Below are 20,925 nucleotides of genomic sequence, written 5' to 3' on the forward strand. Positions count from 1 at the left end.
CATACTATCTATAGACTGAAAATATACTATAGAACTGGAGGTAGGGAGGATCTGGGCCTGTGATTTAAGGCAAGGACATCCTGATATGGAAACTCTTTTCTGCCTCCACTCCCATGCAGATAGCAGCTCATCAATAATTTATCCTTGGTAAATGTCCCAGGTACTCTGATGTTGAGAGCAGACAGACATAGTCACAGGGCTTCCATGTCAAATGGAGCAAGGATTTGACCCCAGAGCTTTCTGTCTGCTATTCCTTCTGTCATGTTAACTCTTGATTACATACAGAAAGGCTACCTTTAAATTAAATCTTAAGAAGAAAGAAACAAAAGAAATTGAATGATGTGTAATTATAACAACTTTGGCTTATCCCCAAAGAATACTTGACAAAAAGTGATCTCCTTCCCTTGCTTGAGAGAGGGTGGGGGACATTGCTGATACTGTCAGATTCAGTTGGGACGTTTCTTGTCTTTTCTTTTTGACCTGTCTTTTTTAAGTCACGAGAGATGTCTCATTAGGTAAAGCAGAGAGAAGGAATACAGGCAGAAATTAAGAGGATGTGCCAACAAGATATTACAATGAAAACTTCAATAAAAATAAACAAACTTAAATCTCTTAGAAGTGCGAGTTACAGACTCTAGCTGCCCACCACCAAAGGTGCCCGAATATTAAAAGAACAATACATCATGATCTTGTCTGTTATCTTAACTGGAAGTCACAATTGGAAAGACATTTTAAAACATTTGAGTCATTGCTCTGGTAGTAGAAATATGTATTCAGTCATTTATGCTCTCATTTGTTATGTTTCCATGACAAGAAAATACCAAACTTCTAGCACTTGTTTCAAAACACACATGGAGACAAAGATAGAGAATACACACACACACACACACACACACAGTGTGTCCTTGCCTCCACCTTTTCCACTACTAATGGCCATCCAGAAACAAGCTTCATGCTTCTGAAGAGATAAAATTGGCAACAAGACAGCACGGGAGATTTGGGAACATGAGCCAGGGCTCTCTATTTAGACCTCTGGGAGCAGAGTATCCACAGCTTGGCCTCCAAGGCTGGAGAACTTTCTATAAATGAATCACTTCTAAATGAGCTCTCCTGGGTCATCCGGCAGCATGTCAGAAATAAAATAGGAATCTCTTTTCCTGCTCTGCTGGCTTAGGGAGACTACTCTTATTCACCACTCAAGATAATAAAGGCAAAATTACATTTTTAATAAAATATGGGAAATGTAAATTCAATACTTGATGGCTTTGTGGGCATCCTACTATAATCTTCCTGGTGGCTGTGGAACATGATCAATAATCAAGAAGTATCTGTGAAGTACCTAGGGCATGCCAGGCACTGTGCTAAATGCCAAGAGGTACAAAGAGCAAAAAAAGCAGACTTCTTAGTGGAGGAGACAAGCCTGTATCTACATGCACTTGTGTGGATACAATGTGTGTGTGGATACAATCTGTGCATTTATAGATACAATATATGCATGTGTGGATACAATGTATGTGTGAATACAATGTGTGCGTGTGTGGATACAATGTGTGCGTGTGTGGATACAATGTGTGCGTGTGTGTGTGTGTGAATACAATGTGTGTGTGGATGCAATGTGTGCGTGTGTGGATATAATGTGTGCATTTCGGGTTAAATATTAAAAGGGTAAATACAAAATATCCAAATATAAGGCAGTTTGGGGTGAGGAACAATAGCAGGTGTCACAAAAGGTTTTGGGGAGAAGGTGGGAAGGAAGAAAGGGATTCTGGAAGGGGGAGGCAGGGACAGGAGCCCAGCTCACTGCCAAGGTGGAACTGAGCTTTGATCAGAGGAGGTTGGACTGGATGCAGCGGATCTAAAAGTGACAGAGCATTATCTCTTATGGCCATAGGGAGTTCCCAGAGGGACTGGGGTTCTAGTATTGCTGTTATTTCTGAACTCCCACTTGTGGCTTCCTTCTCACATTAGTCAGCTGGACTTAAATTTGCCTTTTACAAAAAGGTTTGCTGATAAGATATGGGACGCAGGACGACGGGGAGCAGATAATGCCTTGGTCTCCACTTTGAACTCAGAGCAGAAAAAGACACAGAGTGACACAGAGAGAAAAACAGAGACAGAGGCAGCATTTTTCAGGGGTCTACCATGTGCCAGGCTTCTAAGAGCTGGCAATACAAGCAAAAACAGCAACAATAGCACACCGCAAGACAGTCTTACCCTCAAGAAGCTTACAGTCTAATGGGGAGAAAGATAACACATAGAACGAGGTAAAATGAAGGAGGGGGGCAAGGTAGAGAAGTCCGGAGAGTTAGGAGCAGAGCTGAAAGAGACACAAGAGGCTGCCTGAGCACTTCCTCACATGGACATTGCAGCAGAAACTCCCTAATTGAGAGAAGAGGGCAAACATGGCCAGGGTGAGGAGGGGGCAGAGGGGACAGATATAAGGAAGCACCTTCAATAAACCTGTGCCTGTGGTGAAAAAGGAGTATCATCAGCTGCAGGACCTTGGGGCTTAGCAATGAGCTACACCTAAAGGGAACTTCAGCAGAAAAGAGGGAAAAGAATATCAGAGCTGGAGGTGGAGGCAAAATGAGCCTTGGACTTCAAGCCTCAAACTTGAGCCTGAACTTCCCCATTAGTCAAGCAGCAAACTATTACTGAGCACCTACGATGTGCCAGGCAGTGTGCTAAACATTAGGGATACAAAGAAAAACATGTCTTTAAGGAGCTCCCAGTGTATGGGATATGACTTGTAAATAAAGTTCAGTTGGCAGATGGGGATGGGGGAGAGATAGACAGACACAGATCCACAGAGTAAATAGGAGATAGCCTCAGAGGGAAGGACATGCAAAGAACCTTTCAGCCTCACTCTCTTGTTACTTTAGTCTGAACACCCCATCTCTGGGGACAATCATGCACCCCCAGTTTCAGGGAAGTTTGGGGGGGGGGTTTGTTTTTTTTTGTTTTGTTTTGTTTTACCATATCTTCTTAGCAAATCCCTCCTGAAAAAACAAACAAGTCCAGCTGATTAATGTGAAGAAGAAATACACAACACTGAAACCTCTTCCCTCTGGGCTCTGCCTGGAGTCCTCAGCCTGAGAGCAGCTCTCTAGGGCAGCAGCCCACTAAACTTAGAAGCTGGGAAGTCAGACCAGTTGGAGCTCTCCACAAGAGCTGAAAGGCCTCCCTCTAACTCAAATTAAAGGGGGACAGTATGGCCTTGAGTGTTCTTAGTTGGTCCATTCCTTCTTCAGAAACCTCTGACAAACCTGCCAAAATGTCAAACATGGCACCTTGTCCAAACTGGCAGAAACGGCTGGTTTGCAGTCCTTTCGATAACATGGTCTGCCTCTAACATGGTGTGTTATCCCATGGAAAGCTACCACTAATAGCAAGAAACACAAGAAAATCTGAGAGATAGGATTCATGATTTTGTTCAAAAGTCTGCTCTGTTCTTTACTCTCCCCTGGGGTTGACTAAAGACACAGAAATGAACTGATAGTCATGGAATGTCCTACGTGCAGAAGAAATGAAAGTCTACTCCAGCCTAAACAGTGTCAAAGAAACCAAAAAAAGTTATATATATATATATATATATATATATATATATATACTACAAGCTCTGAATTTTAAGCCCAAATCTGCTAGAAATGCTTTTTTTTAATTAATTGAGTCTTATTTTCATCCAATCCAAGCATTGTTCTGCCAGGAGAGAAAAATTTGGTCCCCTTAGGACCCTGGGAATCTGTCCCAAACAAAATGTTTTGAAGTAACATTCTCACACTGATAAAACATGGTTACATGGTTTAGAATTGACCTTTTAAAATCTTTAATCTTTCAAAAATGCCTTGGAGAATGACTTCCCTGAAACCAATTAAGCCTAAATGGCCTCGACCATTCTGCTCCAATGCCCCAAGCGGGTCACCGGGCATCTGAACAACAAAAGGGATCTCTCTAAGCTTCTGTGGAAGACCCTAACCTAGCAATTGTGCGAGTACAGTTCCCAGAGTCCTGCAAATCCCCAAGATCCTTTCTAGGTGTAGGAGGCCAAAATTATTTGCCTATTAAAATACTCCTCCCCTTTCCAAGCACATATTTACAGGAAGCCAGATTTTCTTCATATGCTTCAAGCAAAACAGCATAGCACAACAGACTAAAGGCAGAAGCAGATGGGAGAAGCTGGCCAGCCTTGTCCTTTTAAGTCAGTAATTAGAGAGATGTGTGCAAAAAAGATACAAATTGATACCCCTTTTCTCACTATTTTTTTTTTGTTTCAGAACTAGTTCTTTTTCTAATGCTGCTATTTATGTTAATATGTGGTGAGATTATTGGGTTTTTTTTAATAAATTGAGATAGTTTTAAAAGTGGTCATTTTAATTTCCAATACAGTAAACCTCCCCAGATATCCATGGATGTGCTGGAGAGCCAGATGTGAGCTTTTATACCTCAGGAATCAGCAAAGTTACAACACCCGACTTTATGTATAGTTTTGTGGTTGTCCAGACTAAAAAGTAGTGGAGACAATGTCAGTAACAGATTAAATTTAAAGGTGTTCCTGAATACTTTTGTGTTTTGAAAGCCTGCTATTAAACATTTATCACAAAACTTTTTCCGTATGTAACTCATCTAAATAAAAAGTCTTGGGTGTATTCAATAACTTTGAAGAGTCTTGAGACCAAAAGTTGGAGAACCAATTCAGGGAGACTGGAAATATCAGGAGATATTATCCTTGGGTGTTTCCTTTCTCTAATCCATTTAGGGTGTGGAGAAAGACAAAGAAATTGGCTGAATGCGAGGTCTTTTTTTTTTTCTTTTTTTTTTTTAAGTCATTCTCTTCCTGCACTCTGCAGTTTTTCTAAGAGAAAAGAGAGGTTGGGCCTAAGAGAAAGGAAGAAAGCAAGTATTTTAATGGAAAACATTGTTTGCTGGCAAGCTTGGTCAGGAACAGAGAAAGTTTCTTTCCTTCAGGTGAATCTGGAAAGGACACTGGTTTGGAGAAATTGTTGTTGTTTCTTAACCTTTTCGTCTGTACTAAAAAGGAGATTTTAATGCTTCCACATCTGGATATCTTATCAGTTCTGGGAAAACCTATCACCAGGATGCCCAGAGCTAAGGGCAACCCCCACAGAGGCCCTACTCCTGGCAAACTTGAGGATCCGGCTGCTTTGGTCAGGGGCTAGGCGCCAACCACTGCCATCCCTCAAAGAGTGCAGGAATCTGCTCCCAACTCCAAGTGGTTTTGTGGGGAACACAACATGGAACTTTGCTTTACCTCTGGTAGACCTTTTCTTCTCTTCTTGTGAGCAGATGATGGTGATTCAAGGAGACTGAGAGGCAGTTAGTGTTCTCTGACCTCCCCACTGAGAGGCCATTGCGTTGTCTGATCTCCCCCCTCTTCCCTCTGCCTCCAATTTGTCTCATTCCCAATCCACAAACAACACCTGTGTCAGTAAAGGCTGCCCCGCAACTCCTTCCGATGTTCACAGCTGTGGAGGCTCTTGGACAATTGACCCGCCCCTTACAGTGCACTTAGGCCTGGTCCTTAACACGGTTCCACTCTGAAATGCCTCCCAGCTCCTGAATAACAGGCATGAAGGGGAGAGGATGCCTCAAAAAGAGCCACTTAGGTCTCAGGCTTGTGATACCCAGGTAGTTCTGGGTGAAAGCACAATATGTTTCTAATGCTATCGTTATTATTGTTGCTACTGTTATTACTATCATTGTTATTATTGAGGAAGAGGAGGAGAAGGAAAAGGAGGAAGAGAAAGAAGAGAAGAAGGAGGATAAAACCTGGAACAGTAGTTTCAATGGTACAAAAATTCCCTCCACCGAAGCAGGTGATCGCCTCACAATTCTAACAGTGGGAGAGAGGGCTGAGAGATTAAGCCATCTGTCCTGATCTTGTAGCTCATGTGTGGCAGGAGGAGGCCTTGAACACCAATCTATCTTTTTAGCTGAAGGGCATCTTCTGCCCACCGCTGCTTTGATTATTGTTGTTGTCAGGTACTCACTCAGCCAAAAACATTTATTAAGCACTATGGTGCCCCAAGCACTGGGCTAAGTGTGGGGATACAAAGAAAGGCAAAAGTAGTCCCAGTCCTCCACAAGACTTCAATCTAATTGGGGAGACACAGCTAAAAAAGGAGCCGAAAGGGAGAGATCCAAGGGATGCAGGGGGGGATGCTAGGCTCCCTCCTGAAATGGCAGCTCCCATCCAGAGAGAAGGGGGAGGGGCTCCAGAGATCCCCTCCTCACCATCCTACTGTGACAATGACAACAACAATAACAATTTGTGATTCTCTACAGGCCACAGCACGTGGCATCCACAAGACCTGGGTTCAAGTCTGGGAACTGAAACCTCCCAGTTGTATGACTGTTGGAGGAGCCATTTACCCTCTCTAAGCCTAAAAGAGACATAAGAATGATGACTTCTGTCACAAGGGGAAGTTTTTACACTGAAAATACTGTCCCCCTCCCCCAATGAATCAGTCCTCAACTAAAAAACCCTATTAGCCAACATTTATGATAGAACACCTTTAGGTGAACCCTTTCTATCTAGCCAAGGAAAGCAACACAGTAGCTGTAAGTGGCTATTTAAAAGCCCAGCTTCAGGAAGGACTTCCTCACCATAGGAGCTGTCCCAAAGGAAAGGGCAGGGTGGACTCTGCCCTCGACTTCTCTTCTGGTAGAGCCTCGGTGATCACCGGGTATTTCCCGTTAAGGAGAAGCTGGACTAGATCTAGATCTGTGAGAGTGAGAGCCAGTTCTGACAGATTGGAGGGAGCTGGTGGTTAAATTCTCAGCGTACACACTGAAAACCCAGAAATAGGTAAATGTTACAACAGGACATGATTTAGTTTTCTTTTTTTTTTTCTAGACTTCCCAAAATAGAGAGGATATTCATAATGCAGATTAAGCTTAAAAGTATGTCATGAGTACTTTTTTCCCCAAGAGCCAGCTGTTAAACACTTGCCAGAACCCCCTGCTTCTACCTCAGACGCTATGAAGGTTGAAAAATGCTTGTGTTTCCCAACAGCCATGTGGGACGGGCGTGCAATATGTTCTCTACCCTCTCCGACTTCCAGATGAGAACAGGGAGGCTCAGAGGTCACTGCTCTGCCAGCAGTCCCCCAGCTCCAAGTCGGAGGGAGAATGGCAGACTACAAGTCCAGACTCTCCACCTTCCCTCTCCTTCAGAGCCACCCAGAACAGAGGACCCGAGCTTCCTCCCACTCCCTACAATAAAACTTGTCAGGCTTCGGTTGCCAAAGTCATTGCCAGGTGACCTTCGGACTTCTGGGATTGCTGGAAAAGGGATGGGCTGGAAGAAATGGGCAGACAGATCCCCAGAGAGGCAAGAATTCCACCTCTTTGGGTTATGGACCCCTTCAGCATTCTGGTGGTGAGCGGAACATTTCTTAAAATAATGTTTCAAATGACAAAATAAAACGTCTAGGATTATAAAAGAAACCAGGTACATTGAAATATCTTGATCAAAATATTTTTGAAACAAGTTTGCAGATCCTAAGTTCAGAACCTCTAGAGGCACCCCAAGTCTCCTGCCCCCAGGATGAGGCAATCATTCCTTCCAAAGAACCAACTGCTTTTGAAAATGCCCCAATGTGTTCTGCCCGTCCCACTGCAAAAAGAAGTACCCCCTCTTCCCATGTGGAGGTCAATGAAAGGACACGTTTTCCCCGTCTCATCTTTTCTCTCTAGTCACAATTTTCACCCAATTTTGGGTTACCAACAAGCCGGTCCAATTTCAGGAAGCAAATATTAGAAGAGGGAATATACAAAGGAGGAGGAGGAGGGGACTCCATGCAGCGCCATGGCCAAACTCTCCCTCATTTCCAGGTATCCTGGAAGAAAGGAAATTCCTGGAAGCTGGGAGAACACTGGGAGATGCCCCGGAAAGACACAAATTGGAGGACGTTGGAGAGCCTGCTTGAGGAGTGTGCACCTTCCGAAAGCGCCCCCTGAGCCCGTCTGGTGGTCCCTCTCCCAGCATCACCCGGCCTCCCTCACAGGGCTCTCGTGAAGTTTCCGTCGAGCACCTTCCACACACCTGGCTCCCAATAGGCGCTTCGCTACTGTTTGTTAAGGAAAGGGACATATCACAGGGGTTTTGCAGCTTGTGCGAAGTGACACCCCAGTGCGTATACACCATGCAATGACATAAAGGAGCCGAATACCTAGGAAATTATTATATCATTTCTCTCCAGATTCCCCCTTCCTGCCTTCCCGTTGTTATTCCCAGAACTGACACCGATCTTGTCTGTGCAAAGTTGTTTGTGCGTGCTCTCCCCCATTAGTACATGAGCCTCTCGAGGGCAGGGGCTGTCTTTTGGCTTTCATTTAGCACAGTGCCCAGCACATAGTAGGTGCTTAATAAATGCATGCTGACTAACACAATCTGCACCTCCTTCAGTTCCTGCACTCATCTTCAAGGTAGCACAAGCCAGCCATTTTTGTTGTTCAACAAAAACATTACGGACAAAAAGAAAGGCAGAGGAGATACAAAAGGAGCCATTTGGGTACTGCCTTGGGAAATATATATATATGGTTTAAATTAGCCATATGTGACAGCCTTAAAACTAGGTAGGACCCTAGCGACATCCTGGTCCCTGGTCCCTAACATCTAGGGACAAAGACACAAAATAAAACCAGGATTTCAACAGAAGTCAGTTAAAGTAAACAAACTTCTCCGTTATCTTCAGTTCATCACCCTTCTCCGCTATATCTCAAGACACAGGGAGCAAGATGCCTACATGGGTGTTTTCCCTGGCATAAGGAACTCCCAGATAAGGAAACTCCATCCACCAACTTAAGTTGCCACCCTCTCCCAAACTTGCCTACAAATCCTTCGAGGTGAAGTGCCCAGGGTCAGAGGTGAAACTTGAACCCAAATCTTCATGGCTCCAGTCTCTGTTCTTCAGATGACACTGATTAGTTTAGTTTGTACCTGAATAGAAACTCCCATCAAAAATGGTCATCCCCACTTTGTTTGAAGAGCAATAGTGAAGGAGAACCCAAATCCCTGTCATGCAAGGAGATCCACAGCTCTCCAAATCAGCTGAGTTTTACAGGGATTTCCTGACAGCCCTGTCCCCCCTGATGGTCTAATACAATTTCCAAGCAGGGAGCTCAGGGGAGCTCCCAAGACATGGCCAAGCCTGGAGTCAGCAAGACCTGAGTTTGAATTTTAGACCAGAAACATACCTAGCTGTATGAAGCTGGGCAAGTCACCTTACTTCTGCCTCAGTTTCCTCATTTGTAAAATGTATATCATAATGGCACCTACCTCCCAGGATGGTTGGAAGGATCAGATAAGATAAGATGTAGAGTGCTTTGTCATCTGAAACCTTCAAATGTTACCTGTATAAATGCTGGATATTAGGATTATCTCCAAATTGACCCAGGGTGGGGCGGGAAGAGGGTGACTTTTTTAGTCCACAGTGACTAAGATGTGGGAGATTGTGGTTTTGTGGGTGTGCCCCATCAGATGGGAGCACCAACAGTCTAAGATGGCAGTCTGACAAGCTACTGGGATCTCAGGACTCATTAAGAAAAGTGAAGGCTCGGTGCTAAAGAGGAGATCCCACCTATTGCCCAGCCCGGCCCTGCTGAAGTGACCTCTGACATGCTGTGCTTCATATAAGAGGGGCATTAAGAAGGGGCTTCAAATCCCTGTCCTCTGAGGGTTAGTTGAAGGAATCACAGGGGGGCAGGTTGAAGGGAGAGAATCTGTCTTGGGGGGCCAGAGGGACTGTCACATTTCTATGTCTTCTGAGGGTGTTCTATTTGGCTCCAGAACCCAGAGAAATGGACAGAAATAGCAAAGAGGCCAATGTGGACTTGAGATCAGGAAAAGTCCTTCATGTTTAGGGCTTTCCAAGCAGTGAGGGATGGCCACCAGAAGCAGTAGGATCCCCCTGCCCCCCAAAGGGCTTCAGACAAATTTCAGGAGACTGGGGTGAGACTTTTTGCCAGGTAAGGGTTGGGATAGATGGTCACTGGGATATCCTCCAACTGGGAAATTCTGGGATTCTGAAAGTGATATTGGACAGAGGCAAACTTTCTAAGTAGAGATTGGGGTGAGGTTGGAAGGGGGGGATGGAGCTGAGGTCATTTGAAGAAAGAGGGAGGGTGGGGTGGGGGAGGGGCAGGGAGTAAAAGCTCCAGAATAAAGAATGGGGAAGGTCTGGAACAGCTGAGCCCAGGAATTCGAGAGGGAGTTAGCAAGAGGGAACCAGGAGCCAGTGGATCTGAGATAGCATGAGTGACGGCAGCATATTTTGGACTCTGTCTCCAGGAACATTCGGCTGCCTGATGGTGGGGTGGGGTGGGGTGGGGGGATCAAAGCAGATGGTTGGGGGAGGGAACTGTCAGTCCTTTCTCCTCTGCTTTGCTTCTCCTCTATCGCCTTTATTTTCTAGGGTTCTCCTGGGTAAAAAGTAAGTGAATCACCTCAAGAATAAAGGGGTAGGACCATTCCTGGAAGGCACTTCGGAACAATGAGACCACAAGAGCAATCCCTGTGCCCAGTCACACTTCCTACTGGGCACGTATGTCCCCCAAAAGCTCCCATCACCAGCCAGCATTCCACTATTGAGAGCAATACTTTTTCATGGTGGCGAAAAACTGGAAATGGGCCAAGTGCCCATTAGTGGGAGCATGGAGAAATGAGTTGTATTGCAGTATGTGCATTTAATTGAGTATTATCGTACCCTAAGAAATTACAAACAAAAAATTCAAAGAAAAATGGGAAGCCATATGAAGATACAACACTGAATGTGACGATACAACAAGGAAGCTTAAAAGAGTGGTGAAAGGGAAAAGTTAAGAAAATGTGCCTCCCTTCTTTCATGGGAAGGTGGGGAGCTATGGGTGGAGAATGGTGCATATGATTTCAAATGATTTTGTTAGTTTGGGTGGTTTAAAAAAATAACACGGTTAAAAGGAAAAACTTGCTGGGTAGGGAACGGGGAAGGTCTTATTTAGAAATGTGTATGACATGAGAACAAAGACATTAAGAAAATGTCTGGGTCTGGGGGATTTTTTGTTTATAGTTTTAAAGAATGAAGGGGAGAAAAAAATCAAAAGAATAGAACCCATTTAGCTACATTAAGGATGGGCAGGGAAAAGGCTGGAGAGACTTGGGAAAAGGACTTAACAATGCCCAGAACGCACCCTGGGGTGACTCTTCTGGCCCTGACATTGGGCAGAGAATCCAACCATTCCTTCACCCCCAGCTCTATCCACAGCTGTGCATGGTTTTCAGGAAGTGAAACAGGAGCTCCTTCCCTGCAGCCACAGTCCCTTTACGGCCACTTTAAAGCAGTAACCTGAGAGCCTGGGATTTTACACAGAAAAGACTTAGACCATGCAGACACCTTCTGGATGCTTGACTTCCCCTAACCCTAATCCGAACCCTAACCCTAACCCTAACGCTAACCCTAAATGCACCACATTCAGTGAAGATAGAATAGCAAAATGGGTATTTAATGGGAGTTTTAAACTGTGCAAAGCCCCCTCCCCCACCCCCCAGCTTAGCTCATTTGAGCCAGCAGGAGGAGCGTTATTATCATGCAAATGCAGATGGAGAAGTTGAGGTGACAGGTGACCACGGGGAGGATCTGAGGCAAGATTTGGATCTGGATCTTGCAGACTGCAAGTCCAATACTTCCCACACCGAACCAGCCAGCTGCATCTTAGGTTTCTAAAGGCATGAATTCTATGAGAGACAGGTTCCCCAAGGTCCTTTGCTCCTGGAAGCTGTAGGTCCCCAGGGAGCCTGCATCAGGTCCATCTGTTAATTCTCTCATCTCCTAAGCCACATCTTCATTCCTCTCTTGGCTTTTCAGACTTCCTTCAGCAGGCTGCAAAGGAGTTCATTCTGTCCCTGCAGCGCTTTCTTCCTTCCCATCCCTGACTCTTCATTCTCTATTTATGTGCTGTCTTTTCCTATTTAATTTAAGCCTCTTGAAGGCAGGAACTATCCTTCCTTCCGCTTGTATGTGTATCCCCAAAGCCCAATGTCTGATACAAAATGTGGACCTAAAGATAAAACTACACGCTGAACTCGATTAGAAGATATCAGATATCCATTTGAGGCGTCTGCCGGCGCAGTGGATGCAGCATTGCAGCTGGGACCACGAAGATTTGGATTAAAATCCAGCCCCAGACACTCCCTAGCTCTGGCATCCTGGGCAAGCCATTCACCTTCTTCTGCCTCAGTTTCCTCATCTGTAAAATGGGGACAATAACAGCCCCTACCTCCCTGGGTTGTTGTGAAGCTACCTGGTTGGTTGGTTATTTTTTCTCCAAGAGGCCCAAAATGACGTCACTATGTTAGAATCCAGTTACAGTGTGTCTGACTGTGGCCAATCAGACCAACATGGGCCGGGAATACCCAGTCCCCATGAACGCGTCGGGTACTTCCTTAACTTTATGCATCTTACATTTCTTCTGAGCCAATTCAGTTCTGCTTTCTTTGCTCATGGAGCACAGTGCTTCTCTGATGAGGGCCCGCCATGCTGGGCACTCCCGTGCCGCTGTCTCCCTTGTATGCAATCGATGCTAAAGTTCTTCAGAAAGATCTTGAGCAGATCCTCATAAAGCTTTTTCTGACCACCTTGTGAGCACTTGCCTCCCTAAAGTAAGTTCTCCATAGAATAACCTTTTGGGGGAGCATATATTGGGCATTCAAACACTGGGAGCAGCCCCACAGAGTTGTGCTCTCTGCGGTAGAGCTGAAATGCTCGGCGATTTACTTTGAAAAACCATCAACAATTCCAGCGGAAGTGATTGTTCCCTGGCACAGTGCTGAGGCTACGTGATCATATGTCTAAAGCAGTTCACACAATCCCTGGCACACAGTAGGCACTCAATATATGCTTGCTTCCTCCCTTCACCAGTATCACCAGACGTTTCACATAGCGCCGAAGTTCGCTCGTAGTGCACCATGCTCGGGAGGAGTTCGCCAAAGCTGGAGATCTGTTGGTTCTCTCTGCAAACACTTGGGCCTACTGCTAGTTTTACAGAACCATTTATCTCTAAAGCGATGCTATAAAAATGAAATTTTTCTACCACTGCCCACTTTCATGAGTGATACTAATCTTTGATGACTGGCTGGTCAAAACAAAACAAAACAAAAAGTCATTTGTTCTGAAACAGGAAAAAGAACATGGATTTGTTTCATCATCCAGAGAGCCTGGAGAGAAGGTGGCCAATTATTCCACAATAAATGCATGCAAGGCCATCCAAAAGTGGTTTAGTCACTTGGGAGGAGAGGGGTCGAAGAACTTCCTAGGAATTAAAACCAGCAAGCCAACTGGCTGCCTCCTTATGAGACTAAGTGAACTACTTGTCCATTATGTGGCAAAGGGAGTTTATGCTTCAGGGAAGCTTCTAGGTGTTCTGTGCGGCAGTCAGAGCTTTGCAGGAACGGGTGAGGGTATCTTAAGAAGTCCAGAGTTCTCTATCACAAGAGGTCTTCCAACAAAGGCTATATGGCCACTTGTGCAAAATACCCTAGGGGAAATTCTCAGCTTTTAGCTGGATGGCTTCTGAAGTATCTTCCCACTTCTGAGATTCTGTGATCTTATTCTATCTCCTTATTTTACAGATGTGTAAACTGAGGCCCTGGAAGTTAATTGAATTATCCAAGGTCTCACTGGTACCAAGTAGCCACACTGAAATTCTTTCTCTTATCTAGAAAAAAAAAGCGATCTACAAAAAAAAAAAATAAGGACATGTATACACATGAGTCAAGGATAAGAGTATTTGAAATCTCTTCAAAAATAAAACTACATGGCAGTTTTGGTTTCTGAAAATGTCATGCTTGACAGAATTGCTTCCCCCTTTCAAATTCACCATTTTTTTAAAAGCCACACTCTGCATCCTTCACTTTGTTGGGCTATAACATGTCAACCAATGTAATAAAGAATTAGGGGAGGAAGAAATATCGTCCCATGAAGTATGTGTCCATTTTAAATGGATCTATCCATATGGAGTTTCCTTTTCAAATCAGCAAGAAAGCTTTACGTGACAGGTTTCAGATAAAAATTGAATGGGAATTCAGTGAACACACTCTCCACATCTTTTTCACGGGATCCCTGTTTCCCTGGTCTTTGAACCCCCAATGCCTTGGAAAGTATGTGGTACCAAAAAGCGATTGTTTGATGCTTGTTGGTAAAAACTAGTTTCCTTTCTGGGCATTTTAATGGAATATAAAAGGAGCCCACAGGATGAATAATCACGAACCCTGACACCAGATCACTTCCAAAAACGGCCACTTTCCTCTCTCCTCTCTCAGGAAAGAAAGGGAGCAGGATTCTTCAGACAAAGCTATTTTTATTCACATGGGCCTCTTGCCGGCACTTCTGGCTCCATGACCCCGCTGACTTCTGGAAAGCTTGGAATGCTGATGTCCTCTCTGGGGGAGTGGGATGGGAAGGGAATGCACTGCCCGCCACTTCTCCTTTAATAAGTTACTTTTCTTTCTAAATGATCAACTGAACTACTGGTGATGGGAGGAATAGCAATCTAACCTAAGGGTGCCTTTCCTCTGGTTTCTGAGGCTTAGGGATTTAAAAAAAAAAAAAAAAATTATTTATTTAATCTATTTATTTCAATCTTAATATTTTTCTTTAATCTTTATTTTATTTTTAATTTATTATTTATTTTAATCTTTTTTTATTTATTAAAGTACATCAATGTGCTTTAATGCCTGGCTAGAATTAGGTGTGAGAAATGTGCACAGCTAGAAAAAAAATTCTTGAACTTCCATGCTGCCCACAACAATAACCTGTTTGAGTTAGTTAGCTCTCCTCTGATAAAAGAACAAAAAAATAACAACTCACATTTAGGAATCCTGGGAGATAGGAAGGTGTTGGTATCCCCATTCTACAGATGATTAAATTGAGGCTCAGACAATTGAAGGAATTTGCCCAGATTTGCCCTCAAAAATTAATCCCGAGAACTGAATGTGGATCACAACATAACATTCTCACTCTTTTTGTTGTTGTTCGCTTGCATTTTGTTTTCTTATTCATTTTCTTTCCTTTTTGATCTGATTTTTCTTATGCAGCAAGAGAATTGTGTAAATATGTTTACACATATTGGATTTAACATATATTTTAACATGTATAACACATATTGGATTGCTTGCCCTCTAGAAGAGGGGGTGGGGGGAAGGGAAGGGGGAATTGGAGCACAAGATTTTGCAAAGGTCAGTGGTGAAAAATTATCCTTGCATGTTTTGAAAATAAAAAGCTTCAATATATTTTTTTTAAAGTTTCATTTACTGTTCCTTATTGGAACTTTGCCTGGATCTCAGTTTCTCCTTGAGCAAATATGCAGGAACAATAGAAACAAGAGATGGCTGGCTCTGCCCCTGGGACCAGCCTGAAGCCCTGGCAGCCCTTCCCACTGGTTCCAGTTTGGGATTGTTTCTAGAATAGAGGAGGCGACTCATGCCAAGAACTCCTACCCTTGCCTGTCACCCTGCACAAGTAGATCCTGAAGCCCTTCATTGGTGCCCATTGGGGCAGAATGCATTCTGGAAACAGAAGCAATGAGACACGGCTGAAAAACAAGACCTGGTTTTCTTCAGCTTCTCTAGGGAAGATAGCAACCCTAGATGATCTGAACAGCCTTCGAGAAGCCCTTTGGGTCTATTCATTCAATCAACAGCCTGTGGTCTGAGCACCTGGGGGCCACAAAGTTGCAAAAGACCATCCCTGCTCCTGAGGAGCTCACAATCTAAGGGCCAGCCCACGAACGAACAAATATAGAAAGGGAGAAAAAGGAAGATGACAAGATCCTGAGCCTAAATCACAACCTGGTGGGCAATTCACAGCTTTCTAAGACACGCCCCCAACTACTTCTGAATCTTGGCACTTTCCCACTAAGACTATCCCCCCTATCATGTATCTCATGGTGTCTCCCCCTAACTTTCTCAGGAGATTCCATGCTCAGCACAGTGCCTGGCAAATAGCACTTTATAAGTGCCTGGTGCCTTGATTTGAACCTCTGTTTCCTCACCTGTAAAATAGAGATAAATAATGCCTGTGGTACCTACCTGGTGTGGGCAGTTTGAGCGTACCACTGTGATCTAGAGATGGCAAAACAAAGTGAAAAAGAGGGATACTACTTTGGGGAGACTTTCTGTGGCCAGTTTATGGGGGTCATCACAGAACAGTGGCTGGCCACATCCCTTCCTGTCAGCCTTTCCCTCTGGCGCTACCTTCTTCCCCCCACTCCTGGGATTTGCTGTCTCCCCCACTCGGATGTAAGCTCCTAGGCCAAGGGCTGTTTTCCTTTCCTCGGTTCCGACACTCAGCTTGGAGACCGGCACTCAGCATGTTTGTGGATTGTTGATCATGTGGATTGTTGATCACAGAGCCATTGGAGCCTCCCAGACGCCATAGCAAAAGTCATCAGCCGGCCTCAAAACCGACAGAAACTTTTCCTCTGGAACTGGAAGGAGGCTCACAAGCCAAGAAGTGACAGATGAGCAACTGAGGGAAGGGAAGGGACTTGACCAAGTTAATCAGGATGGGAAAGGTTAGTGTTTTACCCCAGGACAACAGCTCTTTCCTTCAGGATCAGATGTGATTATCACCATTCTTTCCCTCAGTGAATTGGGATGGAAGGAAGGGTGGGTCTCCGGAGCTGCTCCAGAGGCCCACCCTTCCAGGGGAAAGGAGTATGACTGGGGTGGGGATGGGGGAAATAGAGAAAAAGGGTGAGAGAAGCTGTGGGGAGGGAGAAGAGACCGGAGCTCCACTAGCAACACACCCAGACAGGGCCTCAGGTCCTTTCCACAACAATCTAAGCAGACTGAGAGGCCCAGTCCGGGCTACCCACTGCCCTCTCCAGCACAAGGGCTCACAGCAAGGTCCAGGCCGCTCACTCTCCTCCCAAGAGCTCTGGACCTGCTGGTTGCAAAGCAGGGGCATTGGCAGAGCCTCTCAGGGCCTCCAGCCTTTATCCGGGTCTCTGGCATCTGGGCCCCTGGAGGTGGATTTCCCAGTTTCCAATCCTTGCTCTTTTCTCTATAGACCATGGGATGTAATGTACCTCCAGCTGTTCATTAAACTCCCAGGGAACACTGGGAACTCCTGGAAGAGAGGAGAAGGACTGGAGAGGGAGTCCCTGAGACTGGTGGTTGGGCTGGAGGACCCCAGGCCTTCCTGCCTCCCCAGGCCTCCTGCCTCCCCAGGCCTTCCTGCCTCCCCCATATCTTGGCCTTTCTTTAGTGCATTATTCTAGCTCGGTGGTCCCAGGCACTTCCTGGGGGCCACCCAGACAGGGGGGCAGCTCAGCCCCTGTACTAAGGGGACGTTTGCATTTCTCTAATGGTCAGAGACACACAAGCAAAAGCCACCATGAGGAAGGGGGCCCAAGTACTTGTACTCTGGGGTCCCCAAAACCCGGAGAGCCGCTGCACGATTTAGTCCCTCTTCCCAATAATCCCGAAGTAAAGCTAGAGGCCCGATTATCCGCTTTGGGGATAAGGGAGGGGAAGCTGAAAGTCTGTCCCATGTGGACTCTGGTCTCTGCTGCCCTTCCCTCCTTCCTCTGCCTTCCACCAGAGGCTTCCCAGTTAGAGCTTTCATTCGGCAGATAAGGAAACTGAGGCACAGAAGACGGATTTCCCCACAGACAAACAGGTCGGAATCTTTAAAAGAGGGATTTGAAGCCGGGAAAGAGACCTGGGTTGGAGTCCCGGAGTCGGTCCTCTACTCCCTGGGAGCTGAGGGCAGTCTCGCGTTTCCCGGACTCAGTTTCCTCCTCTGGGAAACGGGTCTGGGGCGAGTCCCCTCCTCAGGCCGGGACGCGCCCAGGGGCAGAAAGCGGCCGGTGCTCAGGCACGGCCCGGGACCAGTGCCCTGCCTTACCTCGGAGGGCGGGATGGCGAAAGCCTGGGCGATCTTGTCGTACAGCTCGTGGATGTTGGAGAAGCCCTCCACTCTGCCCGTGGCGCTGCCGTGGGCCAGCTGCGTCTGGAATACCAGTGAGGGCTTGGGCTGGCGCTCCAGGGGCGCGGGCTGCGCAGCTTTCGGGGCCGCCGGCTCGGCCCCCATCAGCTTGGACAGGTCCTTGGACATGGCTTTCTTCTTGCCCGGCAGTCCCAGCGGCATCGTGGCAGCTCGGAGGGCTCGACCGGCGGGGAAGGGGCCCCACGGGGCTTCGGGCGTCCTTCCGGGGCGGGAGGAGGCACGTACCCTCCGGGACCGCAGCGACCACCTTGGAGAGCCAAACCGGAGGACTTTGCCCGAGGGAGGGCAGGGCAGACCCGGGCTGGGCGCGCCGCAGGTGAAAGGCGGGCACCCGCCAATGGCAGGACGGGACACCTCCGCCTTCCCCTTCGGAGACTGGAGGCTGGCCAGGTATCGCCTCCCACCCTCACCGGCCTTTCCTCTCGGGACGCAGCCAGACCGGAGTCAGGGGGGGACAGGGAGGAAGCCGAGAGAGTGGAACCTGGGGGAAGGTGGGACTCCCAGATGAGCCGGCCGCCTTGGAGAGTGGGGGGGACGGGGAGGAAGCCGAGGGAGTGGAACCTGGGGGAAGGTGGGACTCCCAGATGAGCCGGCCGCCTTGGAGGAGTGGGGGGGACGGGGGGGAAGCCGAGGGAGTGGAACCTGGGGGAAGGTGGGACTCCCAGATGAGCCGGCCTCCTTGGAGAGGGGGGGGGACGGGGAGGAAGCCGAGGGAGTGCAACCTGGGGGAAGGTGGGACTCCCAGATGAGCCGGCCGCCTTGGGGAGGGGGGACGGGGAGGAAGCCGAGGGAGTGCAACCTGGGGGAAGGTGGGACTCCCAGATGAGCCGGCCGCCTTGGAGAGTGGGGGGGGACGGGGAGGAAGCCGAGGGAGTGGAACCTGGAGGAAGGTGGGACTCCCAGATGAGCCGGCCGCCTTGGAGAGTGGGGGGGACGGGGAGGAAGCCGAGGGAGTGGAACCTGGGAGAAGGTGGGACTCCCAGATGAACCGGCCGCCTTGGTGAGCGGAATCCCCGGGCTCCCGAAGAAGGATCGTGACGCGCCCGATAGGGCTTGGGTGCCTCCCTGCGAATCAAGAGGGTTCCCAGGCCTGACACTTGCTGTGTGTCTGGGGTGTTGAAACCCCTGCGCCTGCATTTCCGCAGAGGAAAAGGAATGACAAGTGGGAAAGAGCCTGAGCCTCCACCTACAGAAAAAGAACTCGTCAATAAAAGCGAACGCCCCATTCTGAGGCAACCCCCTCGGGGGTCCCCTCAACCTCTACTGGCCTCTTCCCCTCATTCACTGCCCCAGCTGCTTCCAGAGTCAAATTCAGAAAGCGTGAGCTCTCTACACATAACCGGCTACACTTGGAAAGGCACATGGCTAGGGCGAGCCGCCGCCTCCAGCCTTCTCTTCTCCAAGAGAAACCTCCCGGATTTCAACAGATCCCTCAATGGCACGGACCCCATCAGATCCTACGGAATAGCTTTGGTGCCTCCTGGCCGAGCCCAAAGGGACCTGCCTGCTTCCAAGTGGGGCGGGAGTGGACGTTTTCCCTCGGACCCTGAGCTTTGATCCATCGGAAGGGGAATCTCAGAAATCCTAACTCCCTCCGCCGCTGCCCCCGAGCAGCTCCGGGTCTAAGATCCCGAGCTTGGGGCCCCGGCTGCTCAGGGACTTCATTCCTCGGGGCCACGGAGCCAGTCCGCGCCGGGCCGGGTCCCTACTCCCCCCCCCAGTTCCCCACCTCCGCTAGCACGCGCCTCTCCGGGCCCCTCGTCCTGTGTCTCAAACTAGCCGGGGGCTTGTCTGTGGCTGAGGACGAGGCTCCTGCGAGCTCCCGGGGCGGCCACTGCTTGGGTCTGGTTCTTTCGTTCCCTCAGTTGGCTTAATAAACGTTCTGTCGGCTGTCCTTCGACCCTGACTTCAGGGATGTGAAGCAGTGAATCACGCAAGTGATTGGATCTGAGCAAGGGAGGGCTGGGCAGAGTCACCTGCCTCACTTTCCCCTCCAGAGCCATCTGGGGCCAGTGGCCACACGGAGATCAGAACGACCGGAGATGGCCCTGGATGCAGTGGGAGACCTGGACCCTTTTAGCTCAAGTCTCAGTCTGACTGAGCCAACACCCATTCAGTGATTAAGGCTGGGGGGAAATTGAGGCAAAGAATCTCCTCTTTCATCTTGTCCCCTAAAAAGTCTGAATAAATAAATGAATCTGGGAGGGGAAGGGTTTCTGGCCCAAGTAGAAACGACTGCTAATGACTGCTACCTAAACCATAACCAAAGAGGGCTTGGCCTAAGATCTATTGATCTTATGATCTTAGATCTATGAGCATCAGACTGGTTCTGGCTTAAGGCCCGGTCCTTAAGAAAGAAATCTAGACAGGAAACCCTAACATATCTGAGGAGGGTTCAGAGGTGCAAAAGAGAAAAAAAAAAAAAAAAAGCTTTTAAGAGCATCTGTAGGTAAGGTTATGATACTCTATGTGTCCCAGAGAGGAAAAGAGGAAGGGGAGGGAGAAAGGAAGGAAGGGAGGAAGGAAGGAAGGAGAGAGGGAGGGAGGGAGGGAGGGACTGACTAGTTCCAGTTTGTGGGCCAGTTTTACTCACAGAGTGGCTGATTGAGAAAGGGAAGCAGAACAAGAGTCATCTCCATTTTATGGATGAGATTCGAATGGATTCAGAAAAGGGAGGTGATTTGGCCAAGATGTCACAGTTTATTCATAAGGAGGAAGAAATTCAGAGTCAGAAAGGTGACTGCAGTCATGGAGAAAGTGACCTTGTATTATCACACGTGAAAGTCATTGTTTGGGAAAGATAGAAGGTGCTAGACCACAGAGAATTCCTGGGGGGAGAGGATGGAGAAGCTTGCACCCCTCAGGAATAAGGTGCTCCCAGCAGGTCAGAGAAGGAAGGCGCAAGGCACAAGGCAGA

At 47.5% G+C, this 20,925-nt stretch overlaps 1 protein-coding gene across 1 annotated transcript in view; it reads right to left on the reverse strand.

The window, feature by feature from the left end:
- Positions 1–18,559, reverse strand: part of GIPC2 (GIPC PDZ domain containing family member 2) — a 60,817-nt gene extending 42,258 nt beyond the window's left edge. Inside the window, exon 1 of the mRNA XM_003770324.3 lies at positions 17,907–18,559. Coding sequence (XP_003770372.1) covers positions 17,907–18,149 — 243 coding nt within the window. The 5' untranslated portion in view covers positions 18,150–18,559. The remainder of the gene's footprint in view (positions 1–17,906) is intronic.
- Between the last annotated feature and the right edge of the window lie 2,366 nt (positions 18,560–20,925).

This window comes from Sarcophilus harrisii, chromosome 4 (assembly GCF_902635505.1).
Source record: "Sarcophilus harrisii chromosome 4, mSarHar1.11, whole genome shotgun sequence".
Classification (NCBI taxonomy): Eukaryota; Metazoa; Chordata; class Mammalia; order Dasyuromorphia; family Dasyuridae; genus Sarcophilus; species Sarcophilus harrisii.